General features: G+C 32.7%; 1 protein-coding gene across 1 annotated transcript in view; it reads left to right on the top strand.

Moving 5' to 3' along the window:
• Positions 1 to 272: 272 nt before the first annotated feature.
• The window catches only part of COL3A1 (collagen type III alpha 1 chain), a 37,912-nt gene continuing 15,678 nt past the window's right edge, over positions 273 to 22,506 (top strand). The window contains exons 1-24 of the mRNA XM_004032945.5: positions 273 to 618; positions 10,734 to 10,936; positions 11,171 to 11,221; positions 11,635 to 11,748; positions 13,042 to 13,122; positions 14,065 to 14,118; positions 14,574 to 14,627; positions 15,374 to 15,427; positions 16,074 to 16,127; positions 16,285 to 16,338; positions 16,982 to 17,035; positions 17,466 to 17,510; positions 17,647 to 17,700; positions 18,162 to 18,206; positions 18,865 to 18,918; positions 19,340 to 19,438; positions 19,990 to 20,034; positions 20,186 to 20,284; positions 20,493 to 20,546; positions 20,677 to 20,784; positions 21,000 to 21,053; positions 21,647 to 21,745; positions 22,080 to 22,133; positions 22,329 to 22,427. Coding sequence (XP_004032993.1) covers positions 540 to 618; positions 10,734 to 10,936; positions 11,171 to 11,221; positions 11,635 to 11,748; positions 13,042 to 13,122; positions 14,065 to 14,118; positions 14,574 to 14,627; positions 15,374 to 15,427; positions 16,074 to 16,127; positions 16,285 to 16,338; positions 16,982 to 17,035; positions 17,466 to 17,510; positions 17,647 to 17,700; positions 18,162 to 18,206; positions 18,865 to 18,918; positions 19,340 to 19,438; positions 19,990 to 20,034; positions 20,186 to 20,284; positions 20,493 to 20,546; positions 20,677 to 20,784; positions 21,000 to 21,053; positions 21,647 to 21,745; positions 22,080 to 22,133; positions 22,329 to 22,427 — 1,761 coding nt within the window. The 5' untranslated portion in view covers positions 273 to 539. The remainder of the gene's footprint in view (positions 619 to 10,733; positions 10,937 to 11,170; positions 11,222 to 11,634; positions 11,749 to 13,041; positions 13,123 to 14,064; positions 14,119 to 14,573; positions 14,628 to 15,373; positions 15,428 to 16,073; positions 16,128 to 16,284; positions 16,339 to 16,981; positions 17,036 to 17,465; positions 17,511 to 17,646; positions 17,701 to 18,161; positions 18,207 to 18,864; positions 18,919 to 19,339; positions 19,439 to 19,989; positions 20,035 to 20,185; positions 20,285 to 20,492; positions 20,547 to 20,676; positions 20,785 to 20,999; positions 21,054 to 21,646; positions 21,746 to 22,079; positions 22,134 to 22,328; positions 22,428 to 22,506) is intronic.

Genomic DNA, 22,506 nt, shown 5'->3' on the forward strand with positions numbered 1-22,506 from the left:
AATCCCAACATTAAAATCTTCTAGGAAGATCAGTTCTGCAAATTAGACATACTAGATAAATGGGCATCAAGCAGTTTTTCAAAATTATGCAGTTGTTAACTTTATAAGGGGAAATAAAAATGTATGCATTTACATTGTATGTATTAAAACAAGGCAGAGCATTTCTATACGTTCCTAAGTTATACAAACATATATGTAAGAGTGAAATATGTAAAAAAACTTTTACATAAGCAGATGCATACAAACTCCAGATGTGCTCTTTTTCTTACTGTGGGTTGTGTCTTCTATAAGGGAAAAAGAAATATTTATCATTTCTTTTACTGCTGAGGGGATGGGTGCGGCTCTCATATTTCAGAAAGGGGCTGGAAAGTGAGGGAAGCCAAACTTTTTCCTATTTAAGGCCAAAGCAAAGGAATCTCAGTGGCTGAGTTTTATGACGGGCCCGGTGCTGAAGGGCAGGGAACAACTTGATGGTGCTACTTTGAACTGCTTTTCTTTTCTCCTTTTTGCACAAAGAGTCTCATGTCTGATATTTAGACATGATGAGCTTTGTGCAAAAGGGGAGCTGGCTACTTCTCGCTCTGCTTCATCCCACTATTATTTTGGCACAACAGGAAGGTGAGTAGGTACTGATTTCAAGAAACTTTATGGGATTTTTGTCTTTCTTCTCCTCACAAAGAGGGGTGTAAAGGGGAAAATCAGTTGCCTGATTCAAGATAATTTCCTCTATAAGCTCCAGATTGTGAAACGTTGAACTGACCATGGCTGTGCTTTTTCACATTACTTGAAAAATAGTAGCGTTATGTGTGTTTTTAAGAGTTCTGTGCTTAAGATAAGATGTTCTTGTACTAACTTGTTTTCATGTTAAAGGCACTGGAAACTTTTAAAAATGGCTTTAAAATTTTTCCCTCCTGGATTGTTAACATCTTGGAATACTTCCCCAGGCAGTCTGGAAGTTATTGGTCTCTTGCAATAATTTTATGTTCCTCTTTGTCTGCTGGATTCTTCGTAAGGTTAGAATATTGAGCATTGTTTTCTGAATAAGAATGCATTTCAAATATCATGGATTAAGAACAGTCTAAAGGAAGGTTCTACGCATTATCAGAATCATTGAATATTTCTGTAAAATGGCTACAAGATACCTATAAACATTCTTCAAAGGGATCAAACTGCTAAAACATTTTATTATTCCTGTTTTTATTTTGTTTCAAGAATGATTGATTAATTCATCTTTTCTAGTAGCTTGATATTAAGGGACTAATATTTTCCACATATTCTACATTTTAACCACATTCGCATTAATGAAGAAAATATTTTTTAAAATGTTTCAACAGGAGGTTTGACTTTGCTGCAAACAAGGTAAAGATACTAGTACTGTTTGACTTCAGAAAGCTGTTTTGCTATATTTTCTAATAATTGCATGTAATGTTTTTCATATTCTAATTTCCCCTAAAAACACATTTGTCTCATTATTTATGTGAAAATATACTTTTATTTACCATAGTCATGAAAATGCTGAACAAATTGGAATACAAACTTCCATAGAAATAAATATTTAAGTGCTAAATGTAAAGATAGCTAGGAGAAATTATTAGACAATTTTTATTGCACATAACTAAACATGGTTACATTTAAACATATAAATTTTGCAAAGGACACTGCATGAAAATTTGGTTTTTGTTTGTAATATCAAATGTATTTGTTGTCCTCATAGGTAATACATGTAAATGTGTGTATGAGGGGAGGGGTAGATATACAATGAAATGTCTTCAGTTATATTCAGCCCATGGACACAAAAGAAAGGAAACACCCATTTTCCTTGTTCCTGTAATTTCCTCTCCTCCTTACCCCTCCTCTCCTTCGCTTTGCCCTCCTCCTTATCTCTCTCCACCCCTTTTGGCTCCTTTAGACTTCTCTTCACTCATCACCCCACCCCTTCCTAGGCAAGCCCATCTCTACTCCTCTCTCCTCCTCTGTCTTCCCTGCCTGTTACTCCCTCCCTACTCCCCATGTGGCCTCCTTATGCCTCCATTTCTTTTTTTTTAGTTCTCTCTCTCCTTGCCTCCTCACCCTTTCTTTCCCCTGAACTCTCAATCCTTCTTCCTTTCTCATTCCTCTCCCCTTTTCCTCCCTATCCTGCTCTTCCCAGGAGATGCTACAACTCACAGTCCTTTTTTAGGATACCAAATGACTACTATCCCCCGCCAACCACTTATTGAAAAGACTACAAACTTAGGGGTTTTAGCTCAAAAAATTGCAACATATTTGTAGTTGCCTCGTGGTTGCAAGCTTTTTATAAGCACTGTGGCTATTTTTCTTCCCAATCCAACTTTAGAGGGGGGGTGTTTGCCACTTACAGTACCTTGACATCACATTAAGTTCTGTTTATTTCCCTCTTTCTCTTTAGATGCAAAAAATAATCAATAAGTATAAAATTTTGCTGATATGTATTTGTGTGTTCTTAAGCTCAAAAAGAGTTGAAAGAGAACTGTTCAGCCTATTTTTTTTGTCATGGGTAAAAGTAAAGTTTAAGTGACTTAAGACAGTACATCTTATGTTCCCTATGGGTTTTACAAGGAAATTCTGCTATTAGATAAGCTTTGGAAAAGTTACAGGAGGTATCTGGATATACAGCACACTGAGAGCTGTCATAAAGTTCTGGGGTGGGGTTTCTTATATATGCCCTCATAACTTCAGAGACGGCACAGCTCTAATGAACACTCACTTCTAGTTCACTCACAGGCATTTTCTGGATACAAACAAGTCCTCAAAAAGAATTTTGGTCGTCTTACAAATTTGTGAACATTGTATTTAATTCATGTGTTTTAATCCACCAATGGAGAAACATGGTCTGTTTTATATTTCCTGTAGATTATAAACATGCCAAGTTTTAAGTGCAAAGATGCGTCACCTAGTGGCTGACAAGCCAGGTTACCATTTACATAACGAATGCCAATATTAATGTTATGTAGCTGGCTTTGGTAGTTTATAATGAGCTTTAAAAAATTCATATGCGTGAATTTTAAATGTTAACACTGCTCTCCTAAGGAAATTAGTATGTTACGGATAAATATTGCAAACACATATACTGACACGAAAACACAATGGTAACAATATTCAGAATCTTTTTGGAAATTAGCTTAAATGTTACGGCCACTTAAAAAATTCTACATATGACTATTGTTTAAATACATTTTTCGTGTCTCTGATGTAGTCCTTATTTGACATAAGTATTTTATTCACTGCTTAATTGCTAGATAGATTATAGACAGCTGTTACTAAGTAATACTGCTCCATTAGGGCAGAAACAGAAACTTTATTTTAATTAAATGTGTACTAATGTTTGAGTTTCTATATTTTGCTACAGTGATAATTCCAGTAAAATAAACTGTAGGCCTCTAGTTGTTTTAGAATTTTAAAACTGTAAATGGACTCAGAGAATCAGTTTCTTATTAGACGTCATGAGAGTATATTTTTTTCATTATGCTTTAAGAGGGAATTTGTAACTTGCTCAGGTAACATTCAAGTTTTCTGGTTTGTGTTCGTCCCTACAATTAAACACACTGAACTAACAGGAAAAGGTTACATACATTTAGGAACAATTGCACTTTTAAAGGGAGAGAATGCATAGTTGCTCACATATCTCAGTGTCAGTCACCTAACATGGATCAGTGCTTTATTTGAGATTACAAAACTAGAAAATGACGGAGTCAAGGCTAGGACCAATATTCTGTTCAGTCTTAGATAATTATAGAATACACATTAAAATCAGAATATTTGAATTTTCTTAATTTTGTAACTATTTGTCATTGAAAGGAGATACTTAAAAAATTATATATCGTCCTAGAAAGTACATGAACTAATAATGCATTTCTAAAGGTGAAAAAAAAAGAATAGGTATTTTTCTGTTTAATATTCAATTTTATAGAGAGTAGTACGTTTATTTTTTTAAAACCCCGGAAGCTCAGGATCTTATCATTTTAAAAGAAATTATCACCAGTTCTGTGTGAGTAAATAAAGTATTATAACACTTTGTGTTTTTCCTCCATGATACCTTGTATTTACTTACCTGAGCTTTTTTTCTAGGGAAAGAAAAATGCTCAGGTAATAACAGAGCCTTGAAAAATTTGGATTTTCAAAAATACATATTTATGTACAGGCCTTTAGATCATCTGATGTTGAATACTCTTTAAGTGATCTAAAGGCCTACATATAAAAAGGTATTTTTATTAAATTCTGGAATTAAACATTTCAGCATTATACGAAAAGAAAGCAAAGCCACTGGAACAATTCTGGGAAAGAAGGAAAGACTGTGATTAAATGCCTCTTAACTAATTCAGATTCCTGGATTGATGTCTTATCTACAGGCTTCTTTTTAAAAATCAAGAATGATTGGCTGTAAGTTTACCAGGATTATAGCTGAGGCTAAAGGACAGCTCCTCAGGAAAGCCCCTGTTCTACATCTACAGTCACATGCTGGACCTTGAGTTGTCACTCAGAGAAAAGAGTGCCATCTACCGAAACTCCACAGTTTCCATTGTGAATGGCTTCTTTGGTGCAGAGTTCCAAAAATTATGTAGCCCAGCTCTTTAATTTTGTAACATCTAATGATATCACCACCTTGAAGTGATTAAAGTAGATTGCTTAAGAATTAAAGCTTTAAAGATGAAAGATGTTATTGCTTTTGCTGGACATGAGAAACAGTTGTAAAGTTTCCAGGTCTACAATAACTTTCTGGAACCCTCTCAGTGAACTGTTTCTTGTAAAAGTTTTCCCTAAGATAAAAGCTCAATCCCATTGTTTCCACACTCAAAAAAAAAAAAAAAAAAAAAAAAAAGATCATATAGTGTAAAAAAAACTCTCCAGACTTTTCAAAGGGGAAACTTTGCCTGTTTCATGTCAAGATGACAACGGAAAAAATGAGATAGCTATTCTTACATAAATCATTTGTGAACTGCAGTTGGGGGAGTTACATTAACCACCAGAGTTTCAGTCTGTGTCTAATGAAAACACAGCAGAAGTGGATTCCTTTCAGATTAACTAATAAAACCCTTGTTTTTTTTCCATGACTGAGGTCAAGCACTGCTGTTTAAAATGTAGTCTTAATGAACAAAATGAAACGTTGAAAGAGGACGAGTCAAAATGCCCAAAAGATGTAAACATCAAAGAGAAAAGATCCAGAAATTATTAAAAGTTAAATTTCCCTTGAATTCTGGTATTAAGAAAGTACTGCTTCAGTAAAATGGCGTATATTTTTCTGAAACTGTTTTTCTATAGTATTTTGTGTGGAGGATGACAGAGACTGCATTTCTCAAGTAAATTAAAATCACGGAAATACTCTTTGGAGTTGCATAGCATGTTCACAACGTTCCAGTTTCATTCAATGAAAACTTCTGATGAACTTAGATGTATATTAACATGAATCATTTAGTAACTATATTTTCTGAAAAACAGTGTGTTAATGAGACATCTTAAACATATTTTTGCATTGGATGCAGAAGTCTTTTCTGTCTGGTGCTATTGTTGTTAGAACCCTACTTTTTTGTATATAGCAAAATGTATGCAGGGTTTCTGAGTCACACATTTATTCTGTTGGTGGTCTGGATGTCATCAGGGTAGCTTTAGAGATATAACCCTTCTTCATAAGGTCAAGAGAAAATAAACAGGAGAATTTAACTCCAGATGGCATCTTCCTGTTTTGAGGCCAGATAGAAAAATATTTTGCAAAGAACTGTTGTCCTTCAAAATATACCTATCTAGATTCAGATTTTAACCTTGCAGGGATAAAAAATCATATGGGACAGAGCTTTGGAGTTGGCTTCTTTAATCGTACTCAGTTGTGAAATAGCAGAAAGAAAATAGAATGCAGTAATTAAGAGTATCAAATTTAGAGAAAGCCTTCTTACACTCAGATCTTTTTTACCCTGACTGTGTAACCTTGGGAAAATTACTTAATGTTTCTGTAGTTAAGATTCCTCATCTGTAAAATTAGGATTATGACAGCTGTAAGCTCATAAGGCCTTTGGGAGTATGAAGCAAAATAGATATTCAAACTACTCAGAGCAGTGCCTACAAGATAGGAGGTACTATAGCACTAGTTTTACTAACGCTGGCAAATAAAATTACTCTAAGGAAGAAATTAAAGTACTTAGTAACTTAGTGATAAGGATGGTGAAATGTAAAATTTTATTTATAAGACTATACAATTTAAAGTTGTTTGCCAAATGTAATAAGACAAGTAGAATATATTCTCTTTAATGTTTTTATAATTTGACACTAAGCAGATTTTATTATATATGCAATTGCTGGTGGTTAGATATATGATACTTAAAATTTTCTAATTATCTAATTATTTTTATTTTTAACAGGATAAAATATTAATCAACTTAAAGGACATTTCTAAGGAGATTGAATTCTAAAAGATTAATCTTTTAGACAATTCTAAAAGATTAATTGAATTCTAAAAGATTATCCAACTTAAAGGACATTTCTAAGGAGATTGAAAAAGCATATATCTATAAAATATGAAACAAGAAAATATCTACAAATGATAATTTATCAACTTTTTTTCCTGGAGGTAGCAAGAATAAATAAAATCTTATTTTCTATGCAAAACAGTGCTTTTAAATTAAAATTATTCACCTAGAATGTCTACAGATACTTTCTTCAGAGTCCTTTTTGTTAAGTAATCTAACATATTTTAAGATACTCTGATAAATACATAAGCAGCAGAAAAAATATTTTATTAAAATTCATGTTTTCCAAACAGTATCATTTAAAAGGCAAACCAAACATATTTCAATTGGAAACTATATGAATGCCAAATACCCACACGTACAAAATATTCAGCTTTCTAAAGTAATGAAAATAATTATGATAATTTATATATCCTATCTGTGATTCTTAGATTTTCAGATTATACAACATCTTTTCCCAGATAAGGATTTAGTAAGAAGAGGAAAGGAAAAAATATTCACTTTTCATTCAAGCCAAATTAACTAATTTAATTAGGTGCTTTAGGGAATAATATTATTGCTCCAAAAATAGTATTAAGACAAACATAACATTCATTTTTTGTCCAAACAATATGATTTCTTCAAGTCAGCATGATTTAACATGAAGAATGGAAACAAAAAAAATCACAAAATAGTAAGCTTTATGCACATCTAAAAATATAAAATTATGTTATCTGGCTTTATTTTTCTCTAAAATTCCAAAATAGAAAACTAGGAAAGAAGCAGCTAAGAGTGGTTTAAGACATGTGTTAGCTTCAATATGTTTTATATTATAGATCCCAGCAAGGAGATGATTGAGTTTAATACATTGCTTGTGTGATCACAAGTAAATTTCTTTCAGAATTGTACTTTGTAGTAAGGAACAGAAACACCAAATGACATGGGAGATGGAATTTAAAATTAATTATAAATTGGAACAGAGAGATTTAAACAACTAAAATAATGGAAATAATTGGAAAGTCCATTACTTTCCAATAGTAAAATGAAATTATTTGCCTTTTATTTAATATTTTTGGAAAAAATTAACTTATTTTTTTAACCAAAGCTACTCTGAATACAGATATCTAAGAAATGAAGAGAATAATATGAGATGACTTACTTCTAAATCCCATTTTCTATTCTATTTCTAAATGTTGCAAATGGCTAACTAGAGCATTTTTATTCCTCTAGAAACAGAACATTCTTTTCCTTGACTTTGCCATGATTTTCGCACACATTACTAGGTATTAAATAAAGGTCCATGAAACATCAATCTAAGAGCTTTAACTTTCAGTAGAATGTATTGCTAACTATATTTTGTCATGCATGGAATAATAAAGGAAGCTATACAAAACTCTTTTTTTTCAGCAAAGGTAACTAAGGTAGAAAAACAGAGAAAGGGCTAATTTTCAGCCACAAGTTTTTACAGGAGCTGACTTCTCAGGAGAGCCAAATTTATTTCAAGTGGATGTGAAATAAGTTATGGCAATAAACAAAGTTGCATTAATTCTTATTTTTTAAACATTCCAACTCTCTTTTTTTACTTAAAACAATATGACTTTCTAAAGTAAAACAAAACATGCATGCACCATGTTGACTGTCATGTGCAGGTGAGAAGAAAAAAATATTTTAAGAATATGATAATTTTTTAAATTGCACTAAAATAATCTTTATATTGAGGCCTCCGTGTTTTAAAAAGTACTATAATATGTTTCTAATAAAATTTGGAAACAATAAGCTAAATAACAACGTTAATATTTATAACATTGCATTTGACCCAATTTTAACAAACTCATTTACAATTTTAATAAGTCAATATTGTGCTCATTTATTTAATAATTAGCAGAACAAATGGAAAGTACTGTATTTCTAATGATGTGAGGACACCCTTAATGAGACATAAACATAGGAGGATGAATACACAGGAGGGAAAAGTATTTATGTTAATTTCTAGGCAGATCAAGAACATATAGAAGATACTTAAAATAGGAAATGTTTGAGCCTAGCTTTAACTGTTATCTTCATTTGTCTTTAATATGCCTTTAGTATTCAATAGCTGTTTTTCATAATCCACATGCTGTATTAAGTGTGAAAAGATATGCCTGATCCAGAGGCAATGAGCTAAAAGAATCATCCGTACAATCTAACAATGCTTTTGAGGATGGATCTGGAGGGCTTAAAATACACATTATTAATGGGAAAATCTTGAGCTGAAACTAATCTGTAGGAACATTTCATATAAAGTTGATTTGGAGAAAATTTTTAAGTGGTTCATTTTGAGAAAAGAAACCAATGTAATTACAGTGTTCCATGTAATTTTACTGCACAATCTTCCAACCCCAAATTTTCGGACCTTTTCTGCACACTGGTGAACTTAGTACTTAAATATGAAACGCCAGTTCTGTCTAGAGAACAAGATGAGTTTAATGCATAGACTCACCTATGTTATTACTCTTCACACCAATGTGTAAATGACTTTGCTCTTCTCTTAAATATATTTTCCATAACACCATTCAAATAGGCCTACTTCATTTCCACTGAGATAAGCATTTTGGTATTCAGCTTTTATATTCACTAAGAATTAAGAAATGCTGCTTTAAAAGCTTAGGAAATGTATATAGAAAATATATCCCATGTTCTCATATATGTGTTTCAAACATAGGGGAGGAATTAGAATAACTTTTCTAAATAAACAAATTATTTGCCTACTTAAAATTGCAATTAAAAATGAAGCTTTCCTTCATTAGCTGTAAACTACATTGAGAAATTGTAACATAAAAAAGAATGGATTTTTAAAACTTCTTGAGTAGATCAAGTGTCTTGTACAATATCATTAAATTTGTATCAGAACACATAAATGGAAATGAGGTGGGGAAGCAATTGCAGTACTTTCTAGAGTCTAGGTTTTGAAATTCTTTTTGGTGAACATTTACTACATCAGCTAAACATTTCAACTCATTTAAACACAAACCTAAATTATTATTACCCTAGACAGAGAGATGATATAGCAACAAGAACTTGAAAAGGTGATCTTTTGTGGCTGCATGTAGTGCCCAGATGGAAAAATCTTAGGACCACTAAAAGGCCTCTTGACCACTAGGTGGCAAAAACTAATTTTGAACTACTTGCCTACTCGGAAGCAGGCCTCTTTCAATAGACATTTTAAATATCTTGGCTTTGAGAAAATAAAAATTTCACCGTCTCACAAAAATATAAATTACTGAACAGTACATCATTTGTTGTTTGCAAAAATTTTTGCAGATGCTTAGAAACTTATTATTTATTTACTCAATTACTGGCAAACTATCATACTAATTGTCAAGAACTAAAGTTGTATTTAACCACAATACACAGCTAATGCCTTAAGAATTGAGACCAGGTTTTGTTTTGGCAATTCCTAAGCTGATTCATAGTTAATAGCTGCTGAAATTTCAGTACCTTGTATATAATTATGAAGCAAGTCTAAAATTTTGGTTGAAGCAATTTTTTTTACCATTTTAAGCCACAAATACAGATGGTTATGATTCATATTTTCCCTATTATTTTTACTTATTCCTTGCCAATATTTATTTTAAAAACATCTTTTTCTTTTCTTTTTGGTGATTTGGAAATGTCTTTACATCCATATGGGATATACAATATATTATGTCATATCATGTTGAGCTACTAATGCCAAATAGAGCTAACAGTGACATTCAATACACATAATAAGTTCTGTTAAAACTTTCCCGGGAAAATCTGGTAGAGTTTTATGCTGCCAAGATTAGCTCAGTTTTCCCCTGAATTTCTCAACTAGGTTAATAAAATCCAGAAAGTCTTCAGAGTTAGTGACAAAATCATCTTTTTAGTTTAATGCTCCCATCTGCTGTTAAGGCAAAGAATAGCAATTGGGTAGAAAAGCTTATTTTCAATTTTCCTTTAATAAATAAATGTTTAAATGCTTGTGTGATATACATTGATGTTAATTCTTACTATAAATGAAATTAAAATATCTACTGGTCTTAAGGAAAATTGACTATGGTGTGCCAATTTTATATTAACAAGCAGATATGATATTTTAATTAATTTCTTGCTACTTAGCAAATTACATAGGGCAAGTATAATTTTCTAATGAAGGGAAGAAATTATTTGTTTCAAACCTTTTCAACTTTGGCTATTGTTAATAGTCCTGACAGAGTAACAAAAATCACGTTTCAGCAAAACCTAAGGAAACTTCACGTCATCTAACTTGTTTTTCAGCTGTTGAAGGAGGATGTTCCCATCTTGGTCAGTCCTATGCGGATAGAGATGTCTGGAAGCCAGAACCATGCCAAATATGTGTCTGTGACTCAGGATCCGTTCTCTGCGATGACATAATATGTGACGATCAAGAATTAGACTGCCCCAACCCAGAAATTCCATTTGGAGAATGTTGTGCTGTTTGCCCACAGCCTCCAACTGCTGTGAGTTTAAAGATAAACTGTACATCTTCAATATTCATATTTAGACACATGAATAGTTCCTATATCATAGGAGCCTAAAAGGGAATGAAAGTCATGTTCATCAAATAGCCATGTTTTTATTACAAGTAAAAAGTGGACGTTTCAATTTAAAGATAAGGATTGGTTAGAATCTGGGTTACTAAATAATATGCAAATTCTGTGTCCTGTTTAACTTGTTTCTTTTCCATTTATTAGCCTACTCGCCCTCCTAATGGTCAAGGACCTCAAGGCCCCAAGGGAGATCCAGTAAGTAAACATTCTTCAGTAGAATAAAATTAATACTAATGATAATTCTAGTAAGAGTTTGCTTTTTCTAGATTTGAACTTTCATCATACATCTCTTTATTACCACATATTTGAATAATAGCACCAAACAACAGACTGAGAATCCATAATTGTACGTGTAAAGATTTCAATTTCCCAAACTTCATATTATGTCTTCACCCCCATGATCAGTTTAAAGAAAATGTGTAGGTCAATATACAAAGGAATACATTATACTTAAATTATTCACAAGATTTTGATAAAAAAGTATGTGTTATAAAGAAAATATATTACTTATATTGTTTCCTAATATTATAAAGTGGAGAAACAACAATCTGATAATGATTCTGAATCACCAGGATTTTTCACTAATTTATTTTTATCTCTCTTTTTAGGGCCCTCCTGGTATTCCTGGGAGAAATGGTGACCCTGGTATTCCAGGACAACCAGGTTCCCCTGGTTCTCCTGGCCCCCCTGGAATCTGTGAATCATGCCCTACTGGTCCTCAGGTATAACAATTATGGTACTTAAAAAATTCCCTCATAAAACTATCTAGTTCATCTTCTTTCTTTACTCGATATTACATCTCACTATTATGAGTTCTTTGTATCTGTTCTCTGATTCAGTGTATTTAATAAATCCTTATTTAGTGCTTCTATGTATTAGGCACTATTCTAAGTATTCTAATGAATACTTTATAAGTATTCATTCTTCCTCATAATGCTAATGTCATTGCTACTATATCCTTGGAAAATTTGCTAATTTCTCAGCAGATATATAGCATACACATTATGTTTAAGAAGTGAACTATGAACTTAACAAAAAAAATTAACCTAAATAATTTAGTTAGTACTGTATCCATACTTTATTCTCCTACTAAAACCGATGTCAAAGCCTCTAAAAGTTTAGACAAAAAGAAGTTGAAGAACTGTGAGTATTCCTATTGAACAGGATTATTTCTGCCTATGAAACTGCTCTTGCTAATACTTCAGAGCACACCTTGCTTCTCCTGAAGCATGGCAGCCAAATAAATCTGCAGGTAAAACAACCAAACAAATAAATATGACAAAATTTCTGTTGCATGGAATTAGGTGAAACGAGAAAATATATTACACAAATTTTTGTGAGGTTAAAAAGTGCATTTCAAAAAGCAATTCAACAAGAACCAAAGTATAGTGTCTAAGTTATTCTTATTCTAGTAACCAAACAGAACCTAACTCTAGACCTGGAACTTAGAATTTAAAAAAAGCTTCAAAGAAATCCAATACGCACATGAGCCTTTCTACTATTTTTTTGGTTTATTTTCTATGGAGATGTTTATTTTTGAGTGAATCTTTTAGTCATATTAACCAGAATCCAGGGGATATGAATTTTACTTGTATCATTAAGTGTTTGAAAAATAATTTGACTTCATTTTTTTGCTCAAAATGAGAAGGTGTATTATATGATCTCAAGACTCTTTTGGCCTCAAACAGCCTATGATCCTATGTTTGTAATGATGTAGATACTGCTTAGAAATAATAGCTTAAGTAAGCGCATAATAGGAAAAATTGGGAGGAACTAACATTGAACACAGTGGAAAGATTTGTGCATCCCACAAGAAAATGCTTCTGTAGGATATCTAATGTCTAAATCTAGAGAAAGACACGATAAACAAGATAATTAGTGAATACATACCACATCTTTTGGCACACAAAAACCTATCAGTAGATAGTAGATGTTGCATGCACTTCTAAATGCTTTTTAAAAGAATTATGAACTGTCTATTAAAATGATCATATCTATTTGTCTCCTTGCCACAGAACTATTCTCCCCAGTATGATTCGTATGATGTCAAGTCTGGAGTAGCAGTAGGAGGACTCGCAGGCTATCCTGGACCAGCTGTACGTACAAATGTTTCTCAGCATTTTAGAGCTTTATTATCTTTCCAGTTTGTAAAATCTTGAATGGTTGCTCTTCTAGGAATTCAGTATTTTTATGGAATTGTACAAAACAGCTTACCCCTACTAAGGTTGGAAAAGAAAATGGTAGCATTATCATGTTCTTTCTATCTTATTCATATTATTAAACCTATCTTTAATCACATATAAATTTTTACTAAAAAACAAAAACCAAAGTCAACACTTATTAACATCTCAGAAAAGTGTTTATAAGAGAAAATGGAAATATACAAACTATTGTTTTATAAATTTACTATCAGTATTTAGAAACAGCATGTTACAAAACTGAAGCATACTGTTTTCAGCTTGCTGAAGGTTTTCTAGCTTAATCTGTATTTCTGAACAATGATAAATCAATTGTCCTATGTATGATGATTCTTGCATGATCATATAAATCTCTATGTCAGTTAACTCTGTGATAGATATATCAACATAATTATGGGACTTTTGGGTTGATTTACAGTATTATTTTAGATATTTGATTATAGGATTTCTAGTGTGCCAATAAATGTTTTTCTGCACTGAGTTTGGCTGCCAAGTGAGAAATTGCTTCTTCACCAGTGCAATATAACCCTAACATTGCAGGGATTTTCATAGCATTATGTACTAATTTTTCCAGATTTTTAATTCCCTTCCTTAAGAGTTCAGGGCAACATTTTATAACATTTATTAATAATTTATATAGAATCTGTGAGAATTTCATTACAGTAATGTTTGCTTGCTAAGATCTTCATTATAGATCTCATGAATAGTTATCAAAAAGTTATCAAAAGATGAGATATAGTTGTTCATAGTTTTAACAATGCGAGTGTCATTGCTTTGAAGCATGGATAAAGTGTATTTTGCATTCATTTATTTTGTTTTTCATTCAAATTCACATTCCAGGGCCCCCCAGGCCCTCCCGGTCCCCCTGGTACATCTGGTCATCCTGGTTCCCCTGTAAGTATAGCCATTGGTGGTGTTTTCTTCCTCATTTTTAGAAAAATCAAATTAATATATATTCTGCTGTAATACAGCCATTCCAGCATGCATAATCCCAGTTAACTAGAGAAATCATAACCAAGAAACTGATTAAGGCTTCAAAGATGGAATTCCATATTTAATTCCTTTCCACCAACAGTTATTAGCAATTGAAATCTTGGTAAAATTAAACCACATTAATTTGCATGTAATATGACTTTTAGTTCAAAACCATTCAGTTTTGATGGATTGCAATGAATGGAATGAAATACATTAACTTCATTCTGATCTAAAAATAATTTGGTCTCAATATTTATAAACTGGAGTAAAATTTGCTGATTACATTCACAATCCTGATTTCTTACTGTCAAGATGTAAATGAATTATATGAAGATTTTGTTACTTTAAAATTATTTACATATTCTACTCACTAGGGATCTCCAGGATACCAAGGACCCCCTGGTGAACCTGGGCAAGCCGGTCCTGCAGTAAGTAACAATTAAATTTATATTTAGTAAGTTGATAATTCCATATGGAACCTACCTTTGTTTTCTAAAACAAGTACAGGTCTTTACAGAATGAAGATTAAATTTACCCTTAAGTTTGTAAATAACGAATAGCATTTTATTGAGTCTTTTGGACTCTTTCAATTGTTAGCTATCTTAGAGACACTAGTTAATAAAGGAATTCCCTCATCATTAGCCATCAAAATAGTCCACTTCCCAGAGCTGATAAAAATTCTGTATATATTAAATATAGATTTCATTTGTCTGTAAACACTCAGTTCACTCATATCTAATCTACTGATAAATATAGTTATATATATTTACATATGTAAATATACATATACATATATCTTAGTAGAAATAAACATAATCTTAGTCCTTTAGAAGGATATGCTCTGTAAATAAGCAAGTAAAATAGTTTAAATACAACATTTCATGAAATTTAGAAATACCTTTATATTTAGATATATTTAATATTCCTAAACGTGTAGAAATGCATTTGGATTTATAAATACACACACGTAATATATGATGCTTTTAATTTTTATTAACAGTAAGTTGATATAATAGAGGTATAATATTAACTCAGTAAGTATCATTTTCATTATCAGAAACATTAAAAGTATTTTCTAAAAGGAGGTTCCTTCCAGGAATACATACACTGTGTAATAATAAATTGTAACAGAAAAATTTACAAATCTATTCATTTTTTATTTCCTTATTTTCAGGGCCCTCCAGGACCTCCTGGTGCTATAGGTCCATCTGGTCCTGCTGGAAAAGATGTAAGTTTTTAAAACTTAAATAAGAATACAGCAAAATTTAACTTGGTGTATTCTAAACAGTATATGCTTTATGTCAGAATCCCAGAAGAAAAAAAAATGTTATTCAAAATATTGTTGTCTTAACAACATTTTAGTTAATACTAATTTTTGAGTAGCTATACAGTATTTGCGTACCTATATATATCATTTGTTGAATTCCAAAATAAAATCCTTAAAGTGCTTTTTGACTGCGGAGAAGACTCATCCATTGAATATATCATTTAACTGGAGGAGAAATAGGTGTCTCTGCCTGCCTCTTGTAATGATGAAATTGATACCACTATTTAATGAACTTGAGAAGTTATAGATACCTTCAATTCAATGGCATTCCCTCTTTCCCTCTTAATCTCCAATGGCAAATTCTTTTCACTGGGTTATGTTATTTCAGTGATTAGAAGCACCTGCATTATCTCTTTATAAGCTTATATCAAAGTGGGAAAGGTCTTCCTCATGCCTTCTACCAAGAAAGCTGATCTCAAGTATACATTTTGTGTAACCATTTTAATTAGTCCTTTGTGAGAAAAATGCAAAGTAACCATTTTGCTTATTGGCTACAATGTATTTTCTCATACATGAGCACCTACGTATTCTTTATTTCTCTACCTAGGGAGAATCAGGTAGACCCGGACGACCTGGAGAGCGAGGATTGCCTGGACCTCCAGTGAGTCTTCAGCATCTAATAAATTAATTGGAATAATCTTAGCTTGAAAACTATTACGTAATTCAATGGAATTAAACTTAAAAACAGAAAGTGTTTTACTACTAGATTGTGATTCTATTTGAAGGTTCATTAATATTTTTTCATTCATTATTTTTAGGGTATCAAAGGTCCAGCTGGGATACCTGGATTCCCTGGTATGAAAGGACACAGAGTAAGTAGAGTTTCTAAGTTGTTTACAAAGTATTCCACTGGGCTATGTTTACTTGCCTAACCAATTTTACTGGACAATTATGTGCCAAAAAATATGATTCTGACAATTAATTAATTTGATATTTTTAAGTCTACCAAGTTTGTTTGTTGACCAAACTAGTCATTTTTTGCAAAATAAAGGAGTTGATTTCTAGTGTATGAAGTACTCTTGAAAAATATCGTTTTCTTACTACCACTATCAGAAAAATAAAAACATTTTGTGAATTATGTTTTTTATTGACAATATGATTTATAGATTGAGTTGAACAACTTTATTCTATGCAAAATATTTCGTACGTTCAACCAACTGTGCCTACAACCTATCAACTTAATTATAATAAAATCTATGAAACTCATGTTTGCTACTCTATAGTTAAGGCAACTTTCTTATCAGACTAAATTGCACTTTCTAGTTAGTTCATGTTTTCCTGTTGTAAAATCAGTATGAAATATCTTCAACCCCTTTAAACAAGTTTTAAATTATTTAAGCTAATTTTGCAAGTAGTGTTATGAAGACCAATTATAAAAATACCATGTAAACTTTATCAATCATTCTAGATTATTAACAGATTTTAATAATTTTGCTGTTTTTATACATTTCCTAGGGCTTCGATGGACGAAATGGAGAAAAGGGTGAAACAGGTGCTCCTGGATTAAAGGTAAATCACAACAAAAATCATATTTTCATAAGTAAATTCATTAAATATTAAAGCTACATATAAGATTCATATTGTGAGCCTTAACTTGTTTTCTGAAATTTACCTGAATTTTACCTATTAGGTGTGAATAATGGTAACTAATTCAGATATTCTATTAACACTTCCATGAAAAATGACAACTTGAAGAGTCTAGATTAGAAATAGTTGAGCATCTTAGTATAACTTATCAATTACTTCGCTTTAGTCTTTAAGTTTTTAAATACAGAAATTGAGATTTCTGGTAAATAAAATACTAACAGAAAATTAATATTGTTAAAATGTATATCTTTTTTCTAGGCTCTATAAACTTTTCCATAATATTCTGTATTTAAAAATCTGTAACATTTTCTTCCTCTTATGTAAAATAGTAACATATTTTATATGTATCTAGGGTGAAAATGGTCTTCCAGGTGAAAATGGAGCTCCTGGACCCATGGTAATTATGTTTCTTACGTATAATTTTCAGTTTTATTATTAACCTCATTGTTACCTAAAACTGGCTTTGCTCCCACCCGACTGTTCTCACACATGTCAAGATTAGAGTAAGACCATATTTCAATTTTACTCTGTAGGGTCCAAGAGGGGCTCCTGGTGAGCGAGGACGGCCAGGACTTCCTGGGGCTGCAGTGAGTATTGCTGCTAACATCACACAATTACAACCCAAAGTGACAGATTTTTACAGCCTCAGTAAAGTTTCAGGCTGTAAAAACATGTTAGGAAAAAGACCTTCCTACAAAATTATACTCAAAGATACTGTGATAAAGTTTTGGCTATAGTTAAAAGGAAATGAATAATTGTTTTACAATTATTATCTCTATTGAGAATTTTTGTGTTAACTTTTCATATGTCATTTGAGCCATTATATCTGCATTCAGTCCTGAAAACACAGACTGCAATCCTTCTACATTTGATTGTTGCTGTAGATATCAGAATTGTAATAATTGACTTTAAAATATATAATTATTAAGCAGATTTTAATGTACTTGAAGAAAACTCAACTCACTTGAGTCAGAATTTTGGTCAAAATATTACTCATGACCAGCCATTCAGAATTAAAAGGATATTTGATGTAAACTTCTCTTTTTAGGGTGCTCGGGGTAATGACGGTGCTCGAGGCAGTGATGGTCAACCAGTAAGTAACTTTCTATCTCTTATGTGTTGTAGGGTAATGAGAAGTTATGGATTGTGGATTATTTAATATTTTATATATGTATATACTCTTAGGTATATATATATGCATATGTATATCTCTAATATACACATTAGCATCTCTGTTGACCATTTTTACAATTTAAAAAGTGCAAAAATATTGTAGCCCCAATACTTAATATTGTATATACACTCCTGTGATTAAAACTGACACTGAGCCCATAAACAAAATCTAGGTTCTGACACTCATTCTGCTTGATCAACTGCTAACATTTGAATGGTGCTCCCAATGTTAGTTAATATCCTATGTAAGACATGGCACTTTAAAGAGTCCTACAAAATGGATAAAATAGATGTTACCTCCATTTTGTGAATTGGAGTACAAAAGCCCAGGGAAAAGTAGCCTGCACTAAGTCACAGAATTCATGGCAAAGTAGGGAGAAACCAAGAATTTCTAGCTTCAGATTTCACTCTTTTCTTATTTTACCACATTGTTTCTGTACGTAATATACATAAAAGATGAATATCATTTTTATCTGCATAAATATCTTCTTTACTTTATATGTGTTCACTTATTTACTAGTATGTCAGCTTTCATTTAGTTGAAAAAGAGCTCTTGAAATTGTATTTAATTTTTTCAGGGCCCTCCTGGTCCTCCTGGAACTGCCGGATTCCCTGGATCCCCTGGTGCTAAGGTAAACATGTGTTTCTATAGAAGGGTATAAAAATATCTTGGAGGCAAGACAAAAGCATTAGATTGCTTCTTGCAACTGATTTTTTTAATCAGTCAAATGGATAGCTTTTATATATACATGTCTTTAAAGCCCTATTCTTGATTCTAAAAGAGGTGTTGTCCCTAGTATTCAACTATCTTGATATTTCTTCTGCTACCTTCTTTTTTTCCCCAGACTCTTTCTAGGAAACTGATAATGCAATCACACACACATAGTTACATTTTTCTCTGCCTTTACGAATTAATGATTCCTTGCTTTACCCGCAGTATAGAGTCCCACTACTCCAACCTTTGGGAGATGTGTTTAAACAGGACTGAAGGGTGAAGTGGCTAAGTGAGTAGAAGTGGTAAGAGAAACTGACTACATAAGGTTTTACCATTAGGGTGAAGTTGGACCTGCAGGGTCTCCTGGTTCAAATGGTGTCCCTGGACAAAGAGGAGAACCTGGACCTCAGGGACACGCTGGTGCTCAAGGTCCTCCTGTAAGTATCATAGTTGAGAGGGAGTAAGCATAATTTCATGCTTACTCCATGAAAGCATGTGCTTCAATATGGCTATCAGTGAAAATTACTTTGAAAAAATTGTTGCTTAGTGCTCTAAAATGATCCTCCTGTGACACATACTGATTTGATTAGTAGTAAAAATGATAGTTTTTGACTGTTGCACTATTCCAGAATTCATGATTTTTTATGTTTATATAAAAGAATAGAGTATAGACTAGTTTTCTGATGCTTTCAAGAATGTGCCCCAAGCTAATCACCAATCATAAAAATTCAGAGAAGAACCAAATTCAAAATCTCTTCTATTTATGTATCATTTAATAATTTATACCAAGTACATATTATTTCTAATTTATTTAGATAATGATGATTCTTTTGACCACATTTCGTATGTTGTGTTATAGTTGGAGGATTCACTTAATCTCTACAAAGCATAACACTCACCAATACATTTATTTTCACACAAACAACTTCAAATATATACGATCTATTTGCATTACTATTAATACATTATCTGTTTTTTGTATACTTAGGGCCCTCCTGGGATTAATGGTAGTCCTGGTGGTAAAGGTGAAATGGTAAGCTGTCCCCACTCCTCACCCTTATCTCATCCACACATTACTGGCTTCTTTTGCATTTTGCATGACAATAGATTTGTGATATTTAAGTGAGATATTCATAAAAGAACATTCAAGTTTGGCTAATATAGTGTCTTTGGTTTGTTCTTAGGGTCCCGCTGGCATTCCTGGAGCTCCTGGACTGATGGGAGCCCGGGGTCCTCCAGGACCAGCCGGTGCTAATGGTGCTCCTGGACTGCGAGGTGGTGCAGTAAGTTGCCTTGTTTTTTCTCTGTTGACTGAAAGGTATAGTTTAATTCCATCAACAAAAAATTAATAGCAAAATTTTGCTCCTGTTCAGTTGAATTTATATTGACTTCACTCTTGTCTTATAACTTATAACTGAATTATGTGTTACTGGTGATGATTTGTTAGTCGAATCCTCCCTGTTTTTCAACCAAGACTTTGTTATACTTCAGGGTGAGCCTGGTAAGAATGGTGCCAAAGGAGAGCCCGGACCACGTGGTGAACGCGTAAGTTTTACTGCAACAGATCTGGTTATTTCTTGAAAAAATGCAACATAATTAGAAAGTAAACAGGTAAAAACTTTGAACTAAATTCAGTCATAATTTCTTTATTTTACCATCTTTTTTTTTTTTTCAGGGTGAGGCTGGTATTCCAGGTGTTCCAGGAGCTAAAGGCGAAGATGGCAAGGATGGATCACCTGGAGAACCTGGTGCAAATGGGCTTCCAGGAGCTGCAGGAGAAAGGGTACGTTTTCCATGGGGCATCTAAAAGAAAAGCAGCATCACTGTCATCTGAATAAAACTACCTTCAGGGTGAGACAGCCAATTTTTCTTAAGTTGAGTGTTCACTGGAAAATATTGTTGAAAGCATTCTATGACATAAAAATATTTGCCACTCAAGAATTATGAAAAAGAATTGAAATCCTTTGGACTGAAATACTTGTCTTCCATTATTTTCAGGGTGCCCCTGGGTTCCGAGGACCTGCTGGACCAAATGGCATCCCAGGAGAAAAGGTAGATAACTTTAGTTTCTATGTTCCTAAATGCTAGCACCACAAATGGGTAGTTCTTGTATACAATTTCTCATTCATGAAAACCTAAATATCTGAAAAATATATATTAGAGTTAAAAAGAATTCCTAGTGTAATGCATCCTCTGTTCAACAACTTTCCTGGCTTTGTAACTAAAGCCACTTACTTACCCTCTATGAGAATCCTTTACTTATCTGTTAATTGGAAAGCATTTATCTGAGCATCGTTGCAAGAGTACAGTAAACTAAAATGCCTGAAAAGTCTTTGAAAACTCTAAGGTTACATCCAAATATGATTTCATATCATTAAGATATTTGACTTTAGCTGCACATAATTATATTTTTAAGCACAGTGAATACTGTTTTATTAAGCATGTGATGTTCACAAAGTTGCTTCAAAATTTTTTCAATATGGCAATCCAAGCTAAGATAACTGATTTTATGTATAAATGTTTCAGCAACACACGAACTCTTTTTAAAAGTTCAAATGACGTCCTCTATTTGTAACCAAAATATTGTTGCTATCTAGGTTAGTGAAGGCTATTTTAATTTTTTTTAAATTTCTTTCACTACTTAGGGTCCTGCTGGAGAGCGTGGTGCTCCAGGCCCTGCAGGGCCCAGAGGAGCTGCTGGAGAACCTGGCAGAGATGGTGTCCCTGGAGGTCCAGGAATGAGGGTACAGAGAAACATTTGTTTGAATGACACTTTAATTTAGACAGAAGAAAGGCAAGACAAATGAAGACAGATCAAAAGCAACTTAAATCAATCAGATTACATATTTTGTAAGGCCCCAAACAAAACAAAATTCTTTTAAGTAAACTTAAGCCGAGATAGTTCAAGGAGAAGAGAAGACAGAACACTTGCCTTAGATACTTTATAGACAGGAAAAAAGATGTGCAAATCTGAGGCTTCACATGTAAGTGAAAATATCAAAATCATACAAATAGTGTATGTTGTAATTTTTTATTATTTCATTTTAAATCACCTAACAACTGACTTCTTTACTTCAGGGCATGCCCGGAAGTCCAGGAGGACCAGGAAGTGATGGGAAACCAGGGCCTCCCGTATGTACATTTTTAAAATCTCATTTTAAAAGGCCAGTTAAAATGGAATGTATATGTTGGCCTATCCTTGAGTGTGTGTATGTATATATATATGTATATGTATATACATATACACACACACACACATACTATATATATAGCATGCTTTAATCTTATCTTTATCAAACCTTTCTTAATGTAATTTTTTCTTATTAGGGAAGTCAAGGAGAAAGTGGTCGACCAGGTCCTCCTGGGCCATCTGGTCCCCGAGGTCAGCCCGGTGTCATGGGCTTCCCCGGTCCTAAAGGAAACGATGTGAGTTCCTTCATTAATTTCTTCAATAAATATTTGACTGGAAGGCTTTTATTTTCCATATGGAGTAAAGAAATGGTCA

Source organism: Gorilla gorilla, chromosome 11, assembly GCF_029281585.2.
Source record: "Gorilla gorilla gorilla isolate KB3781 chromosome 11, NHGRI_mGorGor1-v2.1_pri, whole genome shotgun sequence".
NCBI lineage: Eukaryota > Metazoa > Chordata > Mammalia > Primates > Hominidae > Gorilla > Gorilla gorilla.